The sequence below is a fragment of the Cherax quadricarinatus genome, chromosome 48 (assembly GCF_038502225.1).
Source record: "Cherax quadricarinatus isolate ZL_2023a chromosome 48, ASM3850222v1, whole genome shotgun sequence".
NCBI classification, from domain to species: domain Eukaryota; kingdom Metazoa; phylum Arthropoda; class Malacostraca; order Decapoda; family Parastacidae; genus Cherax; species Cherax quadricarinatus.
This window is the reverse complement of record NC_091339.1, coordinates 6,417,820-6,437,480: the sequence shown is the minus strand read 5'-3', so window position 1 is coordinate 6,437,480 and position 19,661 is coordinate 6,417,820. Positions and strand designations below refer to the sequence as shown.

The 19,661-nt window shown below is 40.3% G+C and overlaps 1 protein-coding gene across 5 annotated transcripts in view; it reads right to left on the bottom strand.

Annotated features, from left to right (window-relative positions):
- Positions 1 to 19,661, bottom strand: part of LOC128696198 (neural-cadherin-like) — a 703,451-nt gene that overhangs the window by 1,591 nt on the left and 682,199 nt on the right. The window contains exons 11-12 of one of the 5 annotated variants that reach the window (XM_070094825.1): positions 15,505 to 15,576; positions 1,551 to 1,741 (exon numbers count right to left, since the gene is read on the bottom strand). In XM_070094825.1, coding sequence (XP_069950926.1) covers positions 1,551 to 1,741; positions 15,505 to 15,576 — 263 coding nt within the window. Of the gene's footprint in view, positions 1 to 953; positions 1,145 to 1,550; positions 1,742 to 1,820; positions 2,351 to 15,504; positions 15,577 to 19,661 lie in introns of those variants that run through there. The other 4 variants (XM_070094826.1, XM_070094829.1, XM_070094828.1 and 1 more) reach the window with 4 other exon arrangements.

Below are 19,661 nucleotides of genomic sequence, written 5' to 3'. Positions count from 1 at the left end.
TTTAATAAAACTTAAAAATTTAATTTAGAACTTTTATTCACTGCTAAAAAAAAATTAAACACTTATGCAAACTTAACTCATACCATTCACATAGCAAAGTAACACTGGTAAAAAACATGCTTTCATAACCCGTCCTTAGGGTGAACAAAACTGTTATGGACATTCAGGGCTGAGTTTATATTCAGAGCAGCTATTTATTGGTTCGTCAGGCAAAGTGGTCAAATGTGTGCAAGTTTAATTCATTCTTGTCGCAAAGTAATCAAACATAGGGGCATACTATACAAAATTAATACATACTGATGCCATCACAAATTTTGAATTAATAGTTTGTTGTTAATTCCTAACTACAAATAATTATTTTTAAATAGTGGCCAGTACTAAACCTAAAGCTTTGCTAGTGCAGTCCTGAAAGTAAAAAATAGGGTTTGAGCATATTTATAAAAAAAAAATTCACAAAAAATAATTAAAATGCAGAGTTACAGTGAAAAGTTTTAGTACAGAGGTAAGAATTAAGGAGTGTAATGGGAACGTGCAAGGCTAGTTGCTAGTCATGCCAGAGGCTCATGCAAATGGTACGTGCTATGGTGCTCATGCATGTTTGCTGAGGCAGGGCTTGGGAGCAACGGGTCAGCGTGCCAAATGCTCCAAATCTTCAAACAGCCCGGATATCTGAAGCAGCACACCACACTCAGTGCTCAGGTAATACCTTATGCAGACACTCTTAGGTATTCTTTCATGAATACCTCTACATAAACATCTTTGACTGCAATTTGATTAATGACTTTTCAATAAAATGTTTGAGCATGGGAACAAGGGATAAAACCCCTTTTATATATTAATAGCAGTACTTTAGTAAAAGTGTTGGCATAAGTGAGTGTGAGGTGCCTGCAGGAGCAGACCATCGCGTGCGGGGCAGACAGGCCCAAAGGGTCTGGTCGAGCAGCACAACAGACCTGGCCTTCACTGAGATAACTCCTGCCCCTACTGGCAAGTTTTCCTTGATGTAAATGGGGCCATAGATGGACTGGGTCCATACAGGAGGGTTGTTGGCGCGATCCACTACATCAATCTGAACGTCCACCGTACGAGACAGTGGAGGGAACCCACGGTCCTGAGCTACGGCAGTCAGACGGTACGATTCTCGCTGTGCACAGTTGTGGAGAGAGCGAACATTAGGGTTAGTAATGTTAGTGTCTTTGTAGACTCTCTAAGCTACCTTTAGGAGACTTTAATGGCATAAACAAAAATGATTTAGGAAAAGAAAAAATCTGCCACAGGTTTAACTGCGCTGGAAACTAAGAAAAAAAGAGTTGTAGTACACTATAAGCGGCAGAGAGGGTGCTGCAAGGGGCGTGGGTGTTAGTACAGATTGGTTACCCTGGCCCGGCCCAGCAGACCCCCCTAGCAGCACAGCAACACTAGCTAGTAACTAGTGGGAGCTTGGTAGTGACTACACGGCGGCAGTAGAATTGCCTGGCGGGAGAGGCCTGGGAGGAGAGTTAATGGCCTGCTAGTGGCCCGCCCAGCATCATCCACCACCCACTACCAACCTGGCCTTGATGGAGTAGACGGTCTGACCCACACTAATATTCTCTGAGATCCTCTTGGGCTCATAGACCCGCTGATCCCACACGGGTGGGCGGTTGGCTCGGTCCACAATACTGAGACGAACCAGTACCTCCGAGGTGAGAGGAGTTTGACCCTGGTCCGTGGCCGTTACAATCACCTCGTACTCCCCGCGCTAATCACACACACAACATTCACCACATCCGCCACATGGGGGAGAACGAGTCACAAGGTCAAAATCAGGATAGGGTAAAAAAAAAAAAATGGCTCCAAACCTAGTGGAATAACACAGTTACAAATATTAAATTTAGGACATGAAAATACACATAAAACTTAATAAAAATTAAGGTTCAAAACATGATTACACAGGGAATTAAGCACAAATGGGAATATGAAGACAATTCCTGACAAACAGCAGGATTTTTCAAGGAATATTCACTCAAATGTCACATCAAAGTACATACCAACAATTAAACAATATCCCTAAGTATCTACCTTAATACGCGTATGTTAAAGGTAAGGCGGATGGGTTCCTACATGGCCTTGTACAGCACTGCTTAAACCCAAGATTAATGGGTCACACAATCTAATAAGGTAGAGGCTTGTGACTTTCATTACTCAGGATGTTAATGTATCAGAAGGGTTGAGGTTTTCTGTACTTTGTTAATATCAGCAAGGATTACTGTAAATGCCAAGGCATAAACATTACTAATTAAGGATGTAAAAAAGGTAAATTTATTCTGATACTTACTGGCACACATTTACTTACAAGAGGCAGACATGACTTGATTTAAAGTGGTAGAAAGAGAATAGTATTAATTAAAGTATGATACTCTATGCAGTTATAATTATTTTAAGTAAAATGCAGAACAGTGCCAAATCAGAAAGAATTCAGTATATTGTATTCAGCTTAATAAATTAGTTAACTTCCTTAAAGGCCAACCAAACATTTTTAAACAGAAAATAGGTTTAAATTCTTGAAACAAAATTAATGGAATTTTAAATATATCCCATTCCAGAAAAGAATAAGCAGTGCATTTTATATTAACTGCCTCTAGGTTGGTGTCTTGTTTAAATCAAAGATAAGTGACCATGCACACAGGTTAAGGGCACATGTTTTGTTCTACATTTACATGAGTGCTACTCACATTCTTAACCTCTCAAACATTTCTTTACCTACATTATGTTTTTTAAACAACAAATGTGTATTGTACAATTTACTATGAAACAACTAATAGTCTGCTATTCCATATAAGCTAACCTCAAGGTAATTCAAATTCTTTGGAAAGCTACAGAAAATACGTTAAGCTTAGTACAAAGAGTAAAACATTTTTCTGAACTATTCTGCTTCAAAATCAAACTAAATTAAAAAATCCTGATTTATATTTCACTTATGTAATAAAAACCCAGCTTATAGTTTTGTGCTAGAAGTAAGTTTCTTGACTTGTTTATGAAAAGTTTTTCATGTACCAGGTACTTTCCAAGGGCTTTTTTTTTTTTTTACTATACTATTTATTTGTAACTTATTGTCTTCAATAAAGAAAGAAATCATCTCATTTGTACCCTGTATATATGCATAATACTGAATTGTGTAAGCTTTACATATCATTTAGAAGTGAACAAGAATTTTAGGATATATTTTATTTAAATTAATTTTAAGTCCTTTTTCATTTTTTAAATTCTATAAATACACATAATATTTAAATATGACTTCAAACAAAGGGTGAAAACAGAAAGAAAGAATTTATATAAAAGTACTATAAGAACAAGTGATAAAAACATAGCTTCAAGAACAAGAGAATTAAAGAGAACAGAGAATGGTCACAGTGCAATAAAATTCAATCAATTTTTATCAAAGTGCTCTTTTCTGCATTCACTTTCAACTATCTTCTTTCATACACTCTTCCAAACACCTCAATCAATTTCTAAAGCTTTTCTAATAACTTAACAAGTACCTGTCATTTGCACACAACAATTGTGACAACTATTACTTGAAAACTGGTTTGTTATCTTTTACAACTACTAATACTGTTAAAAATACAACAGCAGCTATCTATACATTAAATCGCTATGACAACATCAAACAAGTTTGCCAAGTCCCACACTTACTGCAAAAATTATCCCTTGTCAACACTCCCAACTTCACGTATTGCTTCACTCGTAAAAACTTGACAGCTTTCAGCAATTTAATACCTATTGTTTACAACAATTGCAACACTAACTACACTGATCCCTGTCACAAACCTTCTCCATAACCATAAATATAAGAAACAGCTAATTTTCCTTACTAAAGTATTGGTCATTTATAGCTCCCCTAGTAAATACTTCTCACGTATCCATTCCCATTCTATAAAAGATGCTTCAACCATACTTCCCATACACACTTTACCTACTCTCATAGATTTATTCCCTAGGTAGTAGGTTGGTAGACAGCAACCATTCAGGGAGGTACTACCATCCTACAAAGTGAGTGTAAAAAGGAAGCCTGTATTTGTTTTACATGATGGTAGGATTGCTGGTGTCTTTTTACTGTCTCGTAAACATGCAAGATTTCAGGTACGTCTTGCTACTTCTCCTTACACTTAGGTCACACTACACATACATGTACACATTTTTGTATACACACTCATCCGAGTTTTCTTTGATTTTATCTTAACAGTTCTTGTTCTTATTGCTTTTCCTTTCATATCCATGAGGAAGTAGAATAAGAATCTTTCCTCTGTAAACCATGTACATCATAAAAGTCCACTAAAATGCCGGAACAATGGGCTAGTAACCCCTTTTCCTGTAAAGCCTACTGAAAAGAAAAAGAAAACCATCAAAGTGGGATGCTTGAATGTGCGTGGATGTTGTGAAATGATAAGATGATTGTGGATGTTATGAATGAGAAGAAGCAGATGTCCTGGCTTTAAGTGAAACAAAGCTGAAGGGGGTGGGAGAGTTTCAATGGAGAGGAATAAATGGGATTAGATCAGGGGTTTCAAGTAGAGTTAGAGCTAGAGGAGGAGTAGCAATAATGTTGAAGGATAAGTTATGGCAGGAAAATGAGGGAATATAAATGTATTAATTCAAGGATTATGTGGAGTAAAATGAGGGTTGGATGTGAAAAGTGGGTTATAGTAAGCATTTATGCACCTGAAGAAGAGAGAAGTGTAGAGGAAAGAGAGAGAGATTTTGGGAAATGTTGAGCGAGTACGTGGGGAGTTTTGAACCAAGTGTGAGAGTACTGGTGGTTGGGGATTTCAATGTTAAAGTGGGTACAAATGCTGTGGAGATAGTAGTAGGTAAATTTGGGGTGCCAGGGGTAAATGAAAATGGGGAGCCTTTAATTGAGCTATGTGTAGAAAGAGGTTTGGTAATAAGTACTACATATTTAATGAAAAAGGGGATAAATAAGTATACAAGGTATGATACAGCACATAATGAAAGTAGTTTGTTAGATTAAGTATTGGTGGATAAAAAGTTGATGGGTAGGCTTCAGGATGTACATGTTTATAGAGGGGCAATGGATATATTGGATCATTATTTAGTTGTAGCTACAGTTACAGTAAGAGGTAGATGGGACAAAAGAAAAATGGCAACAAGTACGAGAGAGGTGAAAGTGTATAAACTAAGGGATGAAGAAGTTAGGGTGAGATATAACCAACTACTGGCAGAAAGGTCGGCTAGTGCAAGAATGAGTAGAGAGGGGGGTTGAAGAGGTTTGGAATAGTTTTAAAAATGCAGTATTAGAAGGTGGGCCAGAAGTTTGTGGCCACAGGAAGGTGGGTGCAGGAGGAAAGAGGAATGATTGGTGGAATGATGAAGTAAAGGGGGTGATGAAAGAGAAAAGGTAGCTTATGAGAGGTTTTAACAAAGCAGAAATGTTATAAGAGCAGAGTATATGGAGAGTAAAAGAAAGGTGAAGAGAGTGGTGAGAAGTGCAAGAGGAGAGCAGACAGATGATGGAGTGGAAGAGGCACTGTCAAGAAATTTTGCTGAAAATAAGAAAAAAATTTGGAGTGAGATAAACAAGTTAAAGCCTACAGAACGAATGGATTTGTCAGTTAAAAACAGAGTAGGGGATTTAGCAGAAGGGGAGCTGGAGGTATTGGGTAGATGGCGGGAATATTTTCAGAAACTTTTAAATGTCGATGAAGGGAGGCGGTAATTTCATGCACTGGCCAGCGAGGTATAACATCTTTTAGGAGTGAAGAAGAGCAGGAGGGGGAGGCATTATGTAGAAAGACAGGGGGTAAAGCAGCTGGAACTGACGGGATCATGACAGAAATGTTAAAAGCAGGGGGGATATAGTGTTGGAGGGGTTGGTAATTTTGTTTAAGAAATGTATGAAGAGGGGAAGGTATCTAGGGATTAGCAGAGAGCATGAATACTTCCTTCATATAAAGGGAAGGGGGACAAGAGAGATTGTAAAAATTATAGGGAATAAGTTTATTGAGTATGGTAGGGTTATTCTTGAAAGAATTAGAGGTAAGACAGAGAGCAGGATTGCAGATGAGCAAGGAGGCTTTAGAGTGGCCAGGGGATGTGTGGATCACGTGTTTACAATGAAGCATGTATGTGAACAGTACAGTAGGGCCCCACTTATATGGCAGGTTAAGTTCCAGGCTACCGCCGTAAAGCGGAAATCACCGTAAAATGGAACACCTTTTTTTCCACTTATAAATACATATAAATACTAGACAAGGTTACACTAACATATATTAAGTTAGCAATAGAACTAGGCATTAAAAAAGCAATAGAAAAGTAAAATACACATACAGTATACTCATTATTTACCTTAAAATATTTGTAGCCTTAATCTAGGGTGAGATGAGTAGTATTTATTGTAAGAAATCAAGTGTGGTAAGGCTACATACCAGGCCACCCCACCCATACATAATATTCTTTGACATTTAAGCATCCCAAAGTGATAAAATGCATATAGAGTTCACTCATTACTTACCATAAAATATTTGTAGTCTTAATGTAGGGTCAGAGGTGAGTAAATGAAATGAAATGAATGAGAGAGAGAGAGAGAACAGAGTAGAGAACAGAGCAAGACGTCTCATCTCTCGCCTGGACCCATCCTGGATAGATCTGTCATTTCAGCAGAGCCTTCAACATAGGAGGGATGTGGGTGGCCTTACTGTTATGTACAAGGCCAATATTGTCAAAATACCACACTTGGATCCACTTCGAGGACAGCGTGAAACAAGCTTTTATGCCACAAGACGGGCAGAAAGCAGCAACTTCACTCTGGCTGTACCCTTCTCCAGAACATCACTCCATCTGAGATCATACATACCCAGGATGACTCGAGTATGGAACACATTCGTACAGCATAATGATGTCAACGAGATAAAGTGAGTTGATCAAATGAAAATGCTGGCCCACAGATGGCTCCAACTTCATCCTGTCCCGTACTTGTATGTCTCATAACAATAAAAATGCTTTCAAATGAGCTGATGTAGGTAACAGCTCTTAGCTTGCCAATAAAGTTAGGAATCTTTAACCTGTAATATAGCTGTCAATAAAGCTAGGGATCCTTAACCTTGTCAAACCCTGTGTAGAGAGAGAGAGAGAGAGGAGAGAGAGAGAGTTGAGAGAGAGAGAGAGAGAAGAGAGAGAGAGAGAGAGAGAGAGAGAGAGAGAGAGAGAGAGAGAGAGAGAGAGAGAGAGAGAGAGAGAGAGAGAGAGAGAGAGAGAGAGAGAGAGAGAGAGAGAGAGAGAGAGAGAGAGGAGAGAGAGGAGGAGGAGAGAGAGAGAGGAGAGAGGAGAGGAGAGGAGAGAGAGGGAGGAGATAGAGAGAGAGGAGAGAGAGAGAGAGGAGAGAGAGAGAGAGAGGAGAGAGAGAGAGAGGAGAGAGAGAGGAGAGAGAGAGAGAGAGAGGAGAGAGAGAGGAGAGAGAGAGAGAGGAGAGAGAGAGAGGAGAGAGAATGAGTATGTGAGAGAGGACACTCGTGGAGTTACGTAAACAAACGAGGCGAACGCCAGTTTTGTAAACAAACCAGGCAAACACGCCTGGTTCATGTACAAGTTACATTGTGTACAAGTTGTCTCTACGTCGATAAGGTAGAATAAATAAAGAGGAACACTCCCATTCTCAAGTAACACCATTTTTAGAAGAAATGATGCTCTGAGTGAAAGTATATGAAAGGAATAATTTTCTACAGTTACCCCCAGTAACACATTTTCTGTAGATGAATGGTTCAGAGAACCGACATGTTGATAAATTAGACATATGCAACTCTTGGGTATCTTTATTGAGGAAACGTTTCACCACACAGTGGCTTCATCAGTCCATATAAAGGAGAATCTTGAAGAACAGGAGGAGAATGAGGTAATCAGTCCCTCAACCTTGAGTCGATGTGGTCAGTCCATCAATCTTGAATAGAATACGGCATAGTGCCGTATTCTATTCAAGATTGATGGACTGACCACATCGACTCAAGGTTGAGGGACTGATTACCTCATTCTCCTCCTGTTCTTCAAGATTCTCCTTTGTATGGACTGATGAAGCCACTGTGTGGCAAAAAGTTTCCTCAATAAAGATACCCAAGAGTTGCATATGTGTCTAATTTATCAACACATTTTCTCTTATGTTGGACTAAAGCAAACATTATTCTTGCTGTCACTTGCACAAGTCGTTTTCCTACCACATCTCATATTTATGTTTATTTATTCTACTGGGTGTATTTATCATCTTTATATGTTATGTATAGTGTTTATTATGTAATTTTGAAAAAATATCATACATCGATTAATGAAAATGTGTACAGTAGGGCCCCACTTATACGGCTGGTTAGGTTCCAGGCTACCGCCGTAAAGCGGAAACCGCCATAAAGTGGAACACCCTTTTTTTCCACTTACAAATGCATACAAACACTAGATAACAAGTTTACACTAACATATATTAAGTTAGCAATAGAACCAGGCATCAAAAAACAATAAAAAAGTACAATACACACATAGTGCACTCATTACTTACCTTAAAATATTTATAGTCTTAATCTAGGGTGAGACAAGTATTATTTATTGTAAGAAATCAAGTGTGGTATGTATGGTAGTCAGCCAGGCTACCATACAAGGCCAACCCACCCACACATACAATTCTATGATATTTAAGCATCCCAGAGCAATAAAATGTATATACAGTTCACTCATTACTTACCTTAAAATATAGGGTGAGACAAGTAGTATTTATTGTAAAAAATCAAGTGTGGTATGTATGGTAGTTAGCCGGGCTACCATACCAGGCCAACCCACCTACACATAATATTCTATTACATTTAAGCATCCCAGAGCGATAAAATGTATATACAGTTCACTCATTACTTACTTTAAAATATTTGTAGTCTTAATGTAGGGTCAGGAGTAAGTAAATGAGATAAAATGAATAAATGAGAGAGAGAAAGAATGAGTGCATGAGAGAGTACAGGCGCAGAGTTATGTAAACAAACCAGGCGAAGGTACGTTTGGTAAACAAAGTGTACACGTCTGGTTTGTGTACAAGTTACATTGTGTACAGGTTGTCTCTACATTGATACGGTAGAATAAATAAAGAAGAACACTCCCATTCTCATGTAACATCATTTTGAGAAGAAATGATGCTCTGAGTGAAGGCAATGGAAATAAGTCACTGACTTTTTTGGGTTATCCTAGGTTCTCTACATATATGTTATGTATGATAATCTATTTAACTGTATTTGTGTATACCTGAATAAACTTACTTACATACATACGAAAGGAATAATTTTCTACAGTTATCCCCAGTAACACATTTTCTCTTATGTTAGATTAGAGAAAATGTTATTCTTGGCGTCACTTGTATAAGTTATCTGGCTACCACATCTCATATTTATGTTTATTTATTCTATTGTGGGGTGTATTTAACATCTTTTTATGTTATGTATCGTGTTTATTATATAATTTTGAAAAAAATATCATGGATGGATTAATGAAAATGTGTATATTAACGTAATATACAACATTTAATGAGACTCGGTGATTATTATTATTATTATTATTTCTAATATGACGTCACTTGTGCAAGTCGTCTGCTACCACATCTCATGTTTATGTTTATTTATTCTATTGTGGGGTGTATTTATCATCTTTTTATGTTATGTATCGTGTTTATTATATAACTTTGAAAAAATATCATAGATGGATTAATGAAAATGTGTATTTAACGTAATATACGACATTTAAATGAGACTCGATGATTATTATCATTACTAATATGACGTTTGGAGACATAAGACACTCTTACTGATTTTAATGTGTATCTGCATGCCAGCACAGTATGTAAGTTTATTTAAGTACAGGTATACATAAGTATAATTATCAGAGTATATATAAAATATGAAATAACTTTTAAAAACATTTGAAATTTTGGAGTTTCCAGACAAAATGGAGAGACTTAGTGCTTACTGAGCTCACGAAGAATGTAAACAAACAGGGTGGGGCGCGGTGACCGTATTAGAAAGTCAGGTGGGGGGAGCCGTATAGCGAGTTTTGGTCATAATTTGAAATGACCGTATTAGCGGAACGCCGTAAAGTGAAACGCCATAAAGCGGGGCCCTGCTGTATATTAACGTAATATACGACATTTAATGAGACTCGGTGATTATCATCATTACTAATATGGCATCTCGAGACATAAGATACTCTTACTTATTTTAATGTGTACCTGCATACCAGCACAGTGTGTAAGTTTATTTAGGTAAAGGTATACATAAGTATAATTATCAGAGTATATATAAAATATGAAATAACTCTTAAAAACACTCAAAATTTTGAAGTTTCCAGACATAATGGAGAGACGTGGTGCTTACGAAGCTCACGGAGAATGTAAACAAGCTGGGTGGGGCGCAGTGACCGTATTAGAAAGTCAGGTGAGGGGAGCCATATAGCAAGTTTTGATAATTTGAAATATCTGTATTAGTGGAATGTTGTAAAGCACAATGCAGTAAAGCAGGGCCCTACTGTATTTAGATAAAAGTACAGAAGTTTTCATTGCATTTATAGATTTAGAAAAAGGCATATGATAGAGTGGATATGGGAGCAATGTGGCAGATGTTGCAAGTATATGGAATAGGTAGTAAGTTACTAAATGCTGTAGAGAGTTTTTACGAGGATAGTGAGGCTCAGGCTAGGGTGTGTAGAAGAGAGGGAGATTAATTCCCGGTAAAAGTAGGTCTTAGAAAGGGATGTGTAATGTCACCATGGTTGTTTAATATATTTATAGATGGGGTTGTAAAAGAAATAAATGCTAGGGTGTTCAGGAGAGGGGTGGGATTAAATTATGGGGAATCAAATTCAAAATGGGAATTGACACAGTTAATTTTTGCTGATGATACTGTGCTTATGGGAGATTCTAAAGAAAAATTGCAAAGGTTAGTGGATGAGTTTGAGAATGTGTGTAAAGGTAGAAATTTGAAAGTGAACATAGATAAGAGTAAAATGATGAGGGTATCAAATGATTTAGATAAGAAAAATGGGATATCACACTGGACAGAGGAAGTATGGAAGAAGTGAATGTTTTCAGATACAGTGGTCCCTCAATTATCGTCCATAATCCGTTCCTGGAAGTGGGACTATTATCGAAATAGCTGATTTTAGGAATAAATTTTCCCCATACGAAATAATGTAAATGCAATTAACCCTTTCAGGGTCCATCCCGTAGATCTACGGCTTTACGTTCAGGGTCCAAACCGTAGATCTACGCCATGAGCTCAGCTCACTCTGATAAACTGTGAGTGGTACATTTGGGCCTAGATATGAGAGAATACATCTATGTGGTATGTGTGCACCACATAAAACAGATCCTGCAGCACACTGTGTATAATGAGAGAAAAAAACTTAAATCATGATTTTTCGATTAAAACAGCAACTTTGCAGTGTTTTTTCGTATGTTTTTTATAGTTGTATTTGCGATTTCTTGGTCTCATTTGATAGAATGGAAGACATATTACAGAAATAGAGATGATTTTGATTGGTTTTAGCACTGGAAATGGCTTGAAACTGAGCTCAAAGTAGCGGAAATGTTAAATTTTTGCCGACATTCAAGAGTAAACAAACGACCTCACACGTCTAATACACGTCAGCTGGTGGGTCTAATATACATTCACAAATATGGTGATGATATTTATACAATTAATACAGTATTGCATAACAGTAAATCTTCTATTTTTTTGGTGTGAATAAAAATTCATTATGTGAATAAAAAATCAAAATGGAATTTATTTGTAAAGCCTCAAAACATAACTAATGAACAGAGGAAACGTTAGTTTAGTGCCAGGAATGCCTACATTGTTTATTCTGGACCCTATTTTGAAATTGGAATATTTTGAACTTTGTGTTAAATTGGCCAAATTAACAATTTCCGATCACTTTATTTTGTAGTTGAAACAGTTGACTTGGCGATTTCTTGTGCTCAATCGATAGAATAGAAGTAATACTAGTGAAATAGCTAAGAATTTGGTTGATTGGAATAATGTAATTGGCCTAAAATGGGAGTCAAAGTCGGCAAAATCGCCGATTCGTAAATGTCGCTGACACATCAAAATTCGCGAGAGCATAATTTCGTCAATTTTCCACCAAATTTCGTACTTTTTGTTTTATTACCTTCACAAAAAGATTCTCTACGATTTCAAAAGAAAAAATAACAAATTTTTTTTTTAAATTCTTGGACACTGGTGCGTGACTCCAGATTTGGGCCTTGGACCCTGAAAGGGTTAATCCGTTCCTGACACCCAGAAGTATTAAAACAAAAATTTTTTTACATGAAATACAGATGTAGTACATAAACAATACAATGGCACATGATGAATGAAATATTAACAGAATAACACTTACCTTTATTGGCGATTCTTCTTAGTGTATGGAAGACTGGAGAAGGAGACAGATTGGATTATTTACTGCTTGGAAGGGGAATCCCCTTCCATCAACACCTCAGGTACCAATTGCTTTTCTGGGGTTACTTCTCTTCTCTGCTTCTTAATGCCACTAGGACCACCTTAAGAGTCACTGTAGCCCTGTCTCGCAAAAAAACTGTCCAGAGAGCTCTGTTTCTGGCATCTCTTTAAAACTTCCCCAAAATGGGCCAAGACTCTGTCACTGTACAAGTTGCCGACATGGCTTGCAACATCCTTCTCAGGGTGATGTTTCTCCATAAATCTTTCCATCCTACCTCACATTTCAAAAAATCTCCTTAATTTCTGAAGAAGGCACCTTCTTCCATCTCTCTTCCTCCTCCTCTGCAGCAAGATTCTGAGCTGCGATCTGTTGCTCTTCCTGCTGAAGCTCTTGCAGCTCCTCAGTGGTTAGCTCTTCACTGTGGTCCTCCACCAACTCTTCCACATCCTCCAAACTCACATCCAACCCCATGGAACTCCCCAGTGCGACAATAGAGTTCACAACTGACATAGGCTCATCAGGGGCTGCCTCAAACCCTTCAAAATCCCTCTTGTGGACACAATTTGGCCACAATTTTCTCCAAGCAGAGTTCTAAGTCCTGGTAGTCACTCCCTCCCAAGCCTTACCTATAAGGCTTATGCAATGGAGAATATTGAAGTGTTCTTTCCAAAAATCTCTTAGGGTCAAGTGAGTGTCTGAGGTCACATTAAAGCACCTTTCAAACATTGCTTTGGTGTAGAGTTTTTTAAAGTTTGAAATGACTTGCTGGTCCATGGGCTGGAGGAGAGGAGTGGTATTCGGGGGCAAGAACTTTACTGTGATAAACCCAAACTCCTTCAGAATTAGGTCATCCAAGTTTGGAGGATGAGCAGGTGCATTGTCCATTACTAGGAGGCACTTGAGATCCAATTTCTTTTCCAGGAGGTAATTCTTCACACTAGGGCCAAACACTTCATTGAACCACTCGACGAAAATTTCCCTCGTGACCCATGCCTTATTATTAGATCTCCAAAACACACACAATTTACTCTTCATAACACTGTTTTTCTTAAACACTCTGGGATTTTCAGAATGGTACACTAGTAACGGCTTCACTTTGAAATCCCCACTAGCATTAGCACAGAACATGAGCGTCAGCCTGTCTTTCATAGGCTTGTGTCCTGGCAGTGCCTTTTCTTCCCGAGTAATGTAGGTCCTCTTTGGCATTTTCTTCCAAAAGAGGCCTGTTTCGTCACAATTGAACACTTGTTCAGGTTTCAGTCCTTCACTGTTTATGTACTCCTTGAATTCCTGCACATATTTTTCAGCCGCTTTGTTGTCAGAACTGGCAGCCTCACCATGCCTTACCACACTGTGTATGCCAGTACGCTTCATAAATCTCTCAAACCAGCCTTTGCTGGCCTTAAATTCACTCACATCACCACTAGTTGCAGGCAATTTCTTTACCAAATCGTCATGCAACTGCCTAGCCTTTTCACAAATAAGCGACGTCATAAGACTATCTCCTGCTAATTGTTTCTCGTTTATCCACACCAATAATAACTTCTCAACATCTTCGAGTACTGGTGATCTCATTTTTGTCAGCATATTTACCCCCTTTGCAACAACAGTGTCCTTGATTTCCTTTTTCTTGGCTATGATGGAAGATATGGTTGTACGGGATTTGTTATATATCCTGGCCAGTTCGCCTACACGTACGCCACTTTCATATTGTTCAATGATGTTTTTCTTAAATTCAATCGTGTTTCTCACCTTTACCAAAGGCTTGGCACTAGTGGCCCAGAGCGTGAGTACGCGTCCCGGACGAAGGACTATTGGCGAGTTAACGGACCATTTGCAAGCCAATGTTTAGACGAAATAACAGGACTATTTCCGAAATGGACGACTTTCAGGCCAGACGATTATTGAGGGGCCACTGTACATCTATATGGGAGTTGACTTGTCAGTGGATGGGTTTATGAAGGATGAAGTTAACCATGGAGGCAAAGAAGGGAATGTACGAAAGTATAGTGGTACCAACACTCTTATATGGGTGTAAAGCTTGGGTTGCAAATGCTCCAGCAAGGAGGCGGCTGGAGGCAGTAGAGATGTCCTGTCTAAGGGCAATGTGTGGTGTAAATATTATGCAGAAAATGCAGAGTATGGAAATTAGGAGGAGGTGTGGAGTTACTAAAAGTATTAGTCAGAGGGTTGAAGAGGGGTTGTTGAGGTGGTTTGGTCACTTAGAGAGAATGGATCAAAGTAGAGTGACTTGGAGAGCATAAAAATATGTAGGGAAAGGAAGGTAGGGTAGGGGTCATCCTCGAAAAGGTTGGAGGGAGGGGACAAAGGAGGTTTTCTGGGTGAGGGGCTTGGACTTCCAGCAAGCATGTGTGAATGTGTTAGATAGGAGTGAACAGAGATGAATGGTTTTCGAAACCAGACGAGCTGTTGGAGTGTGAGCAGGGTAATAGTTTGTGAAGGGATTCAGGGAAACCGGTTAGCTGGACTTGAGTCCTGGAAATGGGAAATACAATGCCTGCACTTTAAAGGAGGGGTTTGGGATATTTGCAGTTAGGAGGTTGACTTTAAAACTGTCATATCTGAGTGCCTCTGCAAAGACAGTGATTATGTATGAATGAGATGAAAGTGTTGAATGATAATGAAAGTATTTTCTTTTTGGGAATTTTCTTTCTTTTTGGGTCACCCTGCCTCGGTGGGAGACAATCAACATGTTGAGAAAAAAAAAAATCTAAATCTCTGTCTCTCTTTGATTCATTTGTATATATGAGGCACACATTCTCAGCCAATCACCTGGTACCTTGCAATCTTTGAGGAAGGAAATGTACAACTGAAAGACCCATTTTAACACTACATGTACTCTTGCCTTATTTCCCACATTCAACCTTCTTTCTTCTTTCATTCACTTCCAGATTATTCCTCATTCAGAAACTACTCATTCCTCACTGTTTCAAAGAAAAAATTTCAGCCTCCATTTCATAATCAACATTCAACAATTTCATAAAAATATTCTCTCCATCTTTCTAATATGTCTACCTCATTATCCAGTATATCCACATTTACATTCTTAAGGCTGTTGTTCCCTGCTTCATTGACCGACCAATTTTGCTGAAAATTTCCAAGGAATATCAGGACTATTGGATTATTTTAAATATAATTTTAAATCTAATCTAAGCAACAGTTGAGAATTGTATTTTTCTAAAAAATGAAGATATTGTATATTCATAACTTTTTAGCATTTTGTCATGAAACACAGTACTCGTACAGACCAACCTCCATTGACTCACTATTCACCATCAAAACAGTACTGTATAAGGGAAGAAATTATTATAAAATGCAGGACAGGAAATGAGCAACATTGAAAAAATAAAACACAACAGACACCTGTATATAAGCAGGCAAGAAACACTTAAGCATTTCTTGAGTTAACTGCTATTATGGCAATATATTTTCATATGCTGTGCTTGTATGTGTGTGTGCATGCTATGCATATGCGTGTTGTGCACGTGTGTGTGTCTGGTGAGCATGCATGTGCATTGTGCATGTGTGTGTATGTGAATTGTGCATGTGTATGTGTTGTGCATTGTGTGTGTGTATTGTGCATGTGTTGTGCATGCGTATGTGTGTGCACGCATGAATGTGTGTGGTGCATGTGTATGTGTGGTGTGTGTGTGTGTGTGGTGCGCTTGTGTGTGTGGTGCGCTTGTGTGTGTGGTGCATGTATGTGGTGCATGTGTGTGGTGCGTGCATGTGGTGCACGTGTGTGTGGTGCATGGTGCATGTGTTGTGCATGTGTTGCACGTGTGTGTATGTACTCGCATAGTTGTACTCACCTAGTTGAGGTTGCAGGGGTCGAGTCCAAGCTCCTGGCCCCGCCTCTTCACTGGTATGTGTGTGTGTGTGTGTGTGTGTGTGTGTGTGTGTGTGTGTGTGTGTGTGTGTACGCATGTGTGTGGTGTGTGTGTGGTGCATGTGTGGTGCATGTGTGTGTGTGTGTGGTGCATATGTGGTGCATGTGTGTGTGTGGTGCATATGTGGTGCATGTGTGTGTGTGTGTGGTGCATATGTGTGTGTGTGATGCATGTGTGTGGTGTGTGATGCATGTGTGTGTGTGATGCATGCGTGTGGTGCGTGTGTGTGAAATTTGTACGTGTGTGTGGTGCGTGTGTGTGTGAAATTTGTACATGTGTGTGTGTACTGTCCGTGTGTGTGTGTACTGTCCATGTGTGTGTGTGTGTACTGTCTGTGTGTGTGTGTGTACTGTCTGTGTGTGTGTGTGTGTGTGTACTGTCCGTGTGTGTGTGTGTGTGTGTGTGTGTACTGTCCATGTGTGTGTGTGTGTGTACTGTCCGTGTGTGTGTGTACTGTCCATGTGTGTGTGTACTGTCCATGTGTGTGTTTGTGTGTGTGTGTGTGTGTACTGTCTGTGTGTGTGTACTGTCCGTGTGTGTGTGTGTACTGTGTGTGTGTGTGTGTGTGTGTGTACTGTGTGTGTGTGTATGTGTGTGTGTGTGTGTGTACTGTGTGTGTGTGTTTATGTGTGTGTGCGTGTGTACTGTGTGTGTGTGCATATGTGTGTGTGTTTATGTGTGTGTGCGTGTGTACTGTGTGTGTGCGTGTGTACTGTCCGTGTGTGTGTACTGTCCGTGTGTGTGTGTACTGTCCGTGTGTGTGTGTACTGTCCGTGTGTGTGTGTACTGTCCGTGTGTGTGTGTACTGTCCATGCGTGTGTGCTGTGCGTGCGTGTGTTGTGCGTGTGTACTCACCTAATTGTGGTTGCAGGGGTCGAGACTCAGCTCCTGGCCCCACCTCTTCACTGATTGCTACTAGGTCCTCTCCCTCTCTGCTTCCTGAGCTTTGTCATACCTCTTCTTAAAACTATGTATGGTTCCTGCCTCCACTACTTCACTTGCTAGGCTATTCCACTTCCTGACAACTCTATGACTGAAGAAATACTTCCTAACGTCCCTGTGACTCGTCTGAGTCTTCAGCTTCCAGTTGTGACCCCTTGTCCCTGTGTCCCCTCTCTGGAACATCCTATCTCTGTCCACCTTGTCTATTCCCCGCAGTATCTTGTATGTCGTTATCATGTCTCCCCTGACCCTTCTGTCCTCCAGTGTCGTCAGTCCGATTTCCCTCAACCTTTCCTCGTACGACATTCCCCTGAGCTCTGGGACTAGCCTTGTTGCAAACTTTTGTACTTTCTCCAACTTCTTGATGTGCTTGACCAGGTGTGGGTTCCAGACTGGTGCTGCATACTCCAGTATGGGCCTAACATACACAGTGTACAGTGTCTTGAACGATTCCTTATTAAGGTATCGGAACGCTATTCTCAGGTTTGCCAGGCGCCCATATGCTGCAGCAGTTATTTGGTTGATGTGTGCCTCCGGTGATGTGCTCGGTGTTATGGTCACCCCAAGGTCTTTCTCCCTGAGTGAGGTCTGTAGTCTTTGTCCACCCAGCCTATACTCTGTCTGCGGTCTTCTTTGCCCCTCCCCAATCTTCATGACTTTGCATTTGGTTGGATTGAATTCGAGAAGCCAGTTACTGGACCACATGTCCAGTCTGTCCAGGTCTCTTTGCAGTCCTGCCTCATCCTCATCCGATTTAATTCTTCTCATCAACTTCACATCATCTCGAACAGGGACACTTCAGAGTCTATTCCTTCCATCATGTCATTCACATATATCAAAAATAGCACTGGTTCTAGAACTGACCCCTGTGGGACCCCGCTCGTCACAGGCGCCCACTGTGATACCTCTTCATGTACCATGACTCGTTGCTGCCTCCCTGTCTGGTATTCCCTTATCCATTGCAGTGCCCTCCGTTACATGCGCCTGATCCTCCAGCTTCAGCACTAATCTCTTGTGGGGAACTGTGTCAAAGGCCTTCCTGCAGTCTAGGAAAACGCAATCTACCCACCCCTCTCTCTTGTCTTACTTCTGTTACCTTGTCATAAAACTCCAGGAGGTTTGTGATACACGATTTGCCTTCCATGAACCCATGCTGGTTTTCACTTATAATCTTGTGTGTGTGTGTGTGTGTGTGTGAGCGCGTGTTGCATGTGTGTCTGTGTTGTGTGTGTGCGTGTGCATGTGCGTGTGTGTTTTGTGCGTGTGTGTGTGTGTGTGTGTGTGTGTTGTGCATGTGTGTTGTGCATATATGTGTGTGTGTGTGTGTGTGTGTGTGTGTGTGTGTGTGTGTGTGTGTGTGTGTGTGTGTGTGTGTGTGTACTCACCTAGTTGAGGTTGCGGGGGTCGAGTCCGAGCTCCTGGCCCCGTGTGTGTGTGTCGTGTGTGTGTGTGGTGATCGCGCGCGTGCGTGTGTGTATTGTGCATGTGTATTGTGTGTGTGTGTATTGTGCATGTGTATTGTGTGTGTGTGTATTGTGCGTGTGTATTGTGCGTGTGTGTATTGTGCGTGTGTGTGGTGAGCATGTGTGTGGTGAGCATGTGTGTGTTGCGCGTGTGCTGTGTGCGTGCGCGCATACTCACCGATTTGTACCCACCTATTTGTGGTTGCATGGGTCGAGTCCTAGCTCCTGGCCTTACCTCTTCACTGGTTGCTACTGGGTCCTCTCTCTTCCAGCTCCATGTATGTGCATTTGTGTTGTGCAAGTGTGTGTGTGTGTGTGTGTGTGTGTGTGTGTGTTGTGCATGCATGTCTATGTGTGTGTGTTGTGCATGCGTGTCTGTGTGTGTGTGTGTTGTGCATGCCTGTCTGTGTGTGTGTTGTGCATGCGTGTGTGTTGTGCATGCGTGTCTGTGTGTGTTGTGTATGCGTGTCTGTGTGTGTGTTATGCATGCGTGTGTGTGTGTGTGTGTGTGTTGTGCATGTGTGTCTGTGTGTGTGTTGTGCATGCATGTCTGTGTGTGTGTTGTGCATGCATGTCTGTGTGTGTTGTGCATGCATGTCTGTGTGTGTGTTGTGCATGCATGTCTGTGTGTGTTGTGCATGCATGTGTGTGTGTGTTGTGCATGCATGTGTGTGTGTGTTGTGCATGCATGTCTGTGTGTGTGTGTGTTGTGCATGCATGTCTGTGTGTGTGTGTGTGTGTGTGTGTGTGTGTGTGTTGTGCATGCATGTCTGTGTGTGTGTGTGTGTGTGTGTGTGTGTGTGTGTGTGTGTTGTGTGTGTGTGTGTGTGTGTGTGTGTGTGTGTGTGTGTGTGTGTGTGTGTTGTGCATGCATGTC